Consider the following 7915-nt stretch of genomic DNA (forward strand, 5'->3'; position numbering starts at 1 on the left):
CTTTCCAAGCCCCATTAACAAGAACATGTTTTTAAATAGCTCCCGGTGACTTCTGCCTCACACAGTCAAGCCTTCATGTGCTGTACTGTAATTTGCCCTGTAGAGCAGGGAATTTTTGCAATGGTACCAGAACCTGAAAAGAAAAGGTTTAGTGGGTGTATTGAAAGGCTTGCCACATGGAGGCAATCACCTTGGGGAGGAATGACAAGTGAGTTTGATGTATCAGTCTTCAGTATATTGATTGTAAAATAATTACCGTAATCAACAGTCTTATTTAACATCCTTGTGACTGCTACACACGCCCAAGCACAGGCTGTTGTGCTGTTCACAGGAACTACAGGCAGCTAGTAGCTTGATGTATGTGCCAGTCAGATATAAAAACCCAAGGCTTTGGCAGAATTAGAATTGTGAGTTCAGGTTCTTCATTTGAGTGTGGGCCAGGACACAGCCAGGCAAAAAACCCTACATGAAGCAGTGCTAGTGGGGAACAGTGGACTGTGGAGAGAAATTGTGATCTGGGGAGAGTTATAGGAGCCAGAGAGAAAGACCCGGAGGGCTTTATTTTGCTGCAGAGCTGAAGTTCTTCACCATATTCTTAGATATCAATGCTATAGAAGAACAAAGTGATCCATCTTTTATTTAGGTATTTTAACTTCAACTTTCCAAACAAAGCACAGCTTCTTGTTCAGCAGATAAGACTAAGCATCGAGTTGTTCAAATAGTTAAATAAATACACATAGGAAGTGCTGGTTTTCTGACATTCAGTCTCATGAGATTAGACAGGAAAAAATGGTCATTTTCCATTTTCTCAGAGAAACATATGGGCCAAACAACTGTGGAACTATTCACATATGACACAAATTTCCTGTCAAGGGATGAGATGACTCCCATAACTATTCCCAAGGAAGCTACTTGCATCAACAGTACAAACAAAGACACTATTTGCCAACAATTCCAGGAACATCAATTCTGTGGAGCTATTTTTTAAAAATTAAATTTATGATTGTCAAGAAAAATATCAAAGCAGTATGTGTATGGTGAATAACAGCCATGTGGCCTTAAAGCATTGGTGTTTACAACAAATAGATATTCTGGAATATGAGGTGGGACATAATTCTTAATCATGGGCACAGCCAAAGGGGAGGGGGCAGGGAGGGACAGTTGCCCCCTCCCAAATCAAGTAAATCAATGAAAATACTAACTGAGGTTCTGCTCCCCTAACATAAATCCTGCCTATGTCCATGTTCTTATTAAATAATAAATGGGGGGGGGGGGAGTTCATTTCATCAAAAATACTAATACTTGAAATCAGCTTTGTTAGTGGGAAACAGAGGAGAACAGTACTAGTAAGCTTTAGTTAGACAATAAAATTTCAGTTGGGGGGGGGGCACTGAAGTGAACCTCCAGCAAGACCTAACAGACCTTTTCCTCATAACATATTCACAATTTCATATTTTTCTGTATTGTGGGTACATACCTATTAATAACTTTGGAAAATTTGATGTTTCAATGTTGTGATAGTAAACAATTGATGTGATGGCTGCTAAGAACGCCATTCCAGGTGGCATGTACAGGTGCAAATGACGAGATTCTGAATCCCTAAGTATAACAAAACACATTAATCAGAAGTACCCTGATGGAGAGTACCATGTTTGCTCTGAAGCCTACATGAAGACCCAAAGTTATTTGAACAGAGATTATGATAACACACAAAGGAATGCATGTACGGTTCAGTCACTCCAGGTGGGGTGTGTGTGTGTGTGTACGTGTGCAAATACACACATAAAGAGTTCCCACTCCTAAGATACAAGGCTGAAGCCCAGTGAGTGGTCCCCCCTCCCCCAAAAATAGATGCAACAATGTTAGCTTTCCCATCTTTCTTTTTCAATCAACATGGAATTTATTATGTTCATGATTCATATGAGGACAGAGAAGAAAGGAAAATTTCCACGCATCACTTTAATTTTCAGTTAGGGTTCAGCCACACTTGCCCTTGTCCTGCCACTTTCCCCTGGGAAACCTGATCTTTACTGCTTCATCAGAGCAAACATCAATCCGGTTTTCTCTGGATTGACGTTCGCTCCTTTTTCTTTTTCCTTTTTTTGCTAAAGAGTGGGTTCTTTTGCGGAAAACATTAGCGGGAAGGGCAAAACCCCTCAGACATGTGTCTAGAAAGCACAGGATAGGAAAAAAAACTCTTGGACCCATGCTGGATGAGCCCCAAACTGAATGGCAGCACAATCCTATACATGTCTCCTCAGAAGTAAGTCCCATCGAGGGAATGGGTATATCATTGCAGCCTTAATGAACTAATTACAGACCAAAAAGTAAATCAGTGCACATGAAGATTTTATTCCTGTTCATAGTAAATTTGTTTAAATGAGAATATGATTGCACTTAGAACAGAAATAGGTTTATAGCTTTATTTGAAATATGTTATACAACAACACTGGTTTAAGGGGCTTCCCACCTCTTTCTCTCCCTCCCCTTGACATACATAAGCAAACATAAACAAACACAATCATAAAATAATTCAAATGTGTCATAAGCACTCTGTGCAGAAAGCTCCAGTTTCAGTCTGATTACCCAGCTGGGCAGAAACAAGCTGGGTACAACAAGATACAATTGTCATAATTAAACAAGATACAATTGCCATAAAGTCAGATTGTGTAGACCTTTGATTACGTAGCAACTGCCTTGCTAGATCAGATCAAGGGTCTGTGTAGTCCAGTATTAATTAATAAAAATTTTAAATGGTGGACCAAATGCATTTGGGGATTCTCATAAATACCACGAGCTTTTCTGATGACAGTACTCCCCAGCTTTCCACAATGTGAAAGGGTGTGTGTGTATCTGACAAAGGTATGAGTCCAGGTACAGTGAGGAAGCCAGCTTTTCACTAGAACTGAATAGAAAGGCTATAAAATTCTTTGCAGTGGGTTCATAGTGCATAAAAGAATAGACAAGTTTTAAAGGCAGAAGCACTATCTTTCATTTAAGCAGATATATGTAGATGAGAAAGGTTTTCCCAAGGATTTGCATGGATTTCTTCAACCTCTGTTCTAAACCTGCCACCATTTAAACTCCCTTATATTGATTGTAAACACTACCAGAGGCCCAAAAGAGCCCAGAGGAATATTGAAAATTTAACAGTTTGACTGCTAAAGCTGTGAGTATACTATGCAGAAATTCGTCAGGAAGATATGAGCAACAGAATTTTTATTATGTGATGTTATCTCAAGGACTGGCTGAGTGCCAAAGCCTAACATAACCTTCTGCTGCCAAGCAGACTGTTAAAAAGATAAACTGTTTGGGCTTCAAGAAGCTGTTGTAATCCCCTTTTAAATTCACCGAGTTACTTTCTGTACTGCTGATTGCTCTTCAGATGCTCTTCAGTATGTGCTAGCATTTCTTAAGTACAGGACAAGAACTTCGGATAACAACAGACATTGGCTCTGATACGAACTTTATTTCTGTGAATGGATCCAACTTAACAGTCCTCTAATGGAGCTTCTCCCCCTTCCCCTTGCAGACCTCTACAGCAGTCTGCAGCCTCTTGCTCCAGGGAGACCCTTCGAAATGGCATTCCCACAAATGTGAATGGAGGAGCAACTTAGGATCCAAATAAATGTTTGAAATAGCTGCTACTCCAGGTTTGTTTAAGCAGCAAAACAAAATCAACTGGCATTTCTAGTAATTTTAGCAACATTTTACATAATTTAAAGTATGTCATGATAGTGCTATTGGCTAAAATTATATGAATCTCCCAATGCACAATGTATCATGTTGAATTTTTGTTTTTTAAGGGGATTTGATGTAATTTTTATAAGTTTGGGGCTCCCTTTCAGCTGCTCTGCTTGACAGAACAGTGTAATGAAGGGTCTCATCTTGTCATTGACTCTGGATTCCTATGATCTTTTTCATCCATAGAGGATGCAGCAAATTTTCACAAGAGAATTGGCAAACAGACAGAATGAACTGGCTAGCTAAAGATAATTTAGAGTGTATGTGTATTTGTACACACACATTCTTGGCGAGGTCTTTGGAATATCTGACACAAGTCAGTAGGTTAATCACCTCGAACACAGATTACATTTCTAACAAGCAGAGTTGGCAGTAAACAAACTTGTGTATAGCAAGTTGCGTACAACTGCGTTAAAAATGGGAAAGTATTGTGAAAATGGAAAAAAATCCAATTATGTACTTACCCATCAGACACTATACCCTCAGCTATTTCACATACCAGCACAAACAAAAGAATGAAAGTCAAAATCCAGCGTAAATTGTGACCAGGAAAATGAAGCCAAGTACTGTGGTGGATATGAACTTTGGAGCTTTGACTTCCCCATCCTAAATGTAAGAAAGCAAATAATCACAATTGTCCTGAGAATTTTGTGCAGAAAAAAGTGAATAAAAAAATGCATAGCCCTGTCCATTCTGAACTGGAAACAGAAATATAGATCTTTTGCTTTTAAACATGAAAGGGAAACAAAGTTAGAAACAAAACATTTGATTAAAACATCATAACTGCATTAAGGGTCTAAAATAAGATACAGATGGGATCGAATATCCTTTATATTTAGACTCTTGTAATCTAGTTAAAAACTAAATCAAAGCAAGAACTCTGAATTTGCTCTATAGTTGGAACATCAATGTATTGAGAAACTGAATTGAGAAACTGAACACTAGGTGCTAGTTCCACGTAAGTCAATAAGAAGGGGCTTTCCACACTATTAGTGTAAACACACCCCAGATTCATTCCAGCAATGATTAGCATGTTGGTGTTTAATGCAGTGGACTAGGACCTGGGAGACCCATGTTCAAATCACCATTATGTTATGAAATTCACTGCCTAACCCTAGGCCAGTTACTATCTCTCAGCCTAACCCACCTCACATGCTGGGTGTGATGATAAAATTGTGCGAGGAATATGGATGTCCCCTTAAACTCCTAAGAAGAATGGTGAGATATAACTAAATATCCCTCTCTCCCCCCCATCAAAAATGTCTCATTAACTTCAATGAGACTTACTTTCTAGTCAGTGGGTTTGGGATTACAGCATTTGTGCAATACAAATGACTTTCTTGTGTTCAATATTATATAGAGTGTATTGTGTATTTTTTCATGGAAAGCCAGTCATACTGCCTAGTATATTAGTTTCACCTGCCTAGGTTATCAGTTTGTGCTTCTGTCTAGGCAGGAAGGGTATTGTCAGAATGGGAAGGAAGTGTGGGGGAACCTCACTGGTACACTACTTACAAATATAACACCCACAGCAAAAAGTGGAAGGTAGCCTGGGGTTATACATCAAATAAGTTCATATGCTCAAAATGAGTAATCAATCTTTACATATTAAACTCCTGTTAAAAACAATGGTTTAGAAAATAGTGGTGAGAGGAAAGAGCTATAGCACTCTTTCTAGCAGGTGGATGTAATATTTGCAGAATCAGAGTCCTCACACCATCACTGAATAGAAAAAAAATTCATATTGTCTGAAGTGCTTTGCATGGTCTGACAATATACTTCTTGAAGTAAAAGACTGATTATATGGAAACACTGGGAATTATCAACAAGCCAGTCTTTTAGCTTTAAGGTGAATAGACATTGCCAAAGGACATCAACAATGGTGCTGTATTTGTACATTTCTTTGTGCACACAGCTCTTTCAGTATTCCTCTTGAAAAAGAAGTCTAGAAAATTTATTTGATTTTTAAAACAGCATTTGTGCCATTATGTGTTCATGACCTAGAACTCTGATTCTATTGATCTTCGGAAGAAGGCTGGTATAGAAATTGAATAAATAAATAAAATACAAATACATAAATGAATAAACAAATAATGGTTCACGGGCATGACTGGTAGCATGCCAGTTAAAGTTAGACTACAAACTACTGCTGGACCAGTAAAAGAAGTGCACACCTAGTTTTAAACTAGGGAACCCATTTTTTTTTAAAAAAAACAACAACCCAAAAGGAGGTCCATTGCAGCAATGCTTTCTTCTTTTCTCTGTTTGACTAAACCCTAATATGTTTAAATCCTCTCCTCTCCATAACCTTTCTTGACTTCATTCAGCCCTTTTTCAAGGCACATACGATCCATGTTCTGACTTATTCAGGACGCCAGGCAGTTGAGCTAGGTCTGCAAAAAGATGGGCTGCACTTCAAACCTGCCTCCAAATAAGTGAGCGGGGCGAAGGAACCCGACATGCATTTCCTGCTGCCGCCAGTGCTTTTCCTAGGAAGATGCTCTCTAAAGCCTTTGCGTCCGAGCTAGGGAAGGATGCTGCCCCTGCTGCTGCTGGGGAAAGCAGGTCAGCATCGCTCAGCAAACACGCCGTTGCTTCCTTCGCCTGTCTGCTCGGATGGATGCCTGCGAATGAAGAGGCTCGGGCGCCGCAGACCGGGAACGGGGGAAGGAAATGTCCGCCCGGCGGCCCCGCTTCCCCAGGCGCCCCTTACTCACCTATGAAGAGGATGGGGAAGGTGATGAACAGGAGGAAAACGTGAGGCACCACGTTGAGCGCGTCCACGAAGCAGCCGTTGTTGAGCACCCCATTGTTCACCTGGTAGGCAGCCGAGTTGTTCTCGCTGCCACAGAAAGCCAAGGACATGGTGGTGGTGGTGGTGTCTGAGGGTCGCCGGGGAGCAGCGTCGAGGGGGAGGCGGACATGCACAGCAACGGAACAGGCGCGAAGACGCGAGCCGGGCCCAGGGTCCTTTTCCCGCCTCTCTACCTGAGCTATGCCGCGGCCGGCCCGGCCCCCTCAGCGCGGGGGCAACAAAGCGCGCGGGAGGAGCCGTGAGAAGGCGGCCAGATGCGCCCCCTCAGCTTTGGAGCGCGCGCGCGCCGGGTGGAGCGAGGCGCCCGGGAACCCCCCTCTATAGGTTTAGCCGAGGTCGAGCGGCTGAGGAGAGATGGTGCCGCTGGGACGAAAGGCTGAGGCGGGAGGAGGTGACGGGAGCGGTGGGAAAGCAAATGCCGAGCGAGCTCCGGCGACGGAGAAGGCGCTTCTTCTGGCTCCCCGGCAGCGGCAGCAGCTGAGAGAAAAAGGAAGCCGCAGTTCGGTACTTAAAGGAGCCGCCTCCGCTCATCTGTCAGAGAGGCAAATAGTCGCTCTCTCTGCTTCTTTTCGGAGGGGGTGTCAAGCCTGAGGCCATCTGGTGCGCGGGAACACGGAAAACCAGTCGTCTTTCTGTTTGCAAACATTTCAGATTCTGCCCCCTCTCCATTGTCTGGATTCCCATCATTCCCTTGGCCAGAGGGCGCCTAAAAGCCACCCTTGCGCTAGAAAACTATAATGAAAAAAGCAGCTGAATTATTTATTTTTACCATTTATTAAAGTTGTATACCGCCCTGTACCCGCAGGTCTCAGGACTGTTCACAGGATAAAAATCACAATATAAAATATAAAATCACGAAATACATAAAATAAAAACAACAACCCAGCAATCCCCTTCCCCCATTTTAAAAGGGCATTGGACGTCAAAGGTCTGGTGAAAGAGGAATGTTTCTGCCTGGCGCCTAAAGGTGTCTAATGAAGGCGCCAGGCTAATCCCCCTGGGGAGAGCATTCCACAAATGGGGGCCACTGCAGAAAAGGCCCTTTCTCATGATGCCACGCTCCAGACTTCTTGTGGAGAAGGCACACAAAGAAGGGCTTCAGAAGATGATCTCAGGGTAGGTTCATATGGCAAGACGCAGTCCTTGAGGTATCGAAGTCCTGAGCCAGCACTTTGAATTGGGCCGAGAGCAAAGCTTTCCAAACTGTGTGTCGTGACATGTTATTGTGTCTGCTGCAGTGTGTAGGTGTGTCGGGCGAATGCTCCCCGTGCTCTTCCTGGGGCTAGTTTAACCTCCGGTTTGCTAGTAAAACTGAATTACTGTGTCGTGAAATGATGCATGTCTAAAAAGCGTGTC

The 7915-nt window shown here is 42.5% G+C and overlaps 1 protein-coding gene across 8 annotated transcripts in view; it reads right to left on the reverse strand.

The window, feature by feature from the left end:
• ABCC8 (ATP binding cassette subfamily C member 8) overlaps nucleotides 1–7236 on the reverse strand; it is a 59797-nt gene extending 52561 nt beyond the window's left edge. For 2 of the 8 annotated variants that reach the window (XM_083701094.1, XM_083701093.1), the window contains exon 1: nucleotides 6462–6768. Coding sequence is in view for 6 of the 8 variants with exons in the window: in XM_083701089.1 (XP_083557215.1) it covers nucleotides 1478–1599; nucleotides 4209–4350; nucleotides 6462–6609 (412 nt within the window). In the remaining 2 variants the exon portion in view is untranslated. Of the gene's footprint in view, nucleotides 1–1477; nucleotides 1634–4093; nucleotides 4351–6461 lie in introns of all 8 variants that reach the window. The other 6 variants (XM_083701089.1, XM_083701087.1, XM_083701088.1 and 3 more) reach the window with 6 other exon arrangements.
• Between the last annotated feature and the right edge of the window lie 679 nt (nucleotides 7237–7915).

Source organism: Podarcis gaigeae (genome assembly GCF_964106915.1).
Source record: "Podarcis gaigeae genome assembly, chromosome: 1".
NCBI lineage: Eukaryota > Metazoa > Chordata > Lepidosauria > Squamata > Lacertidae > Podarcis > Podarcis gaigeae.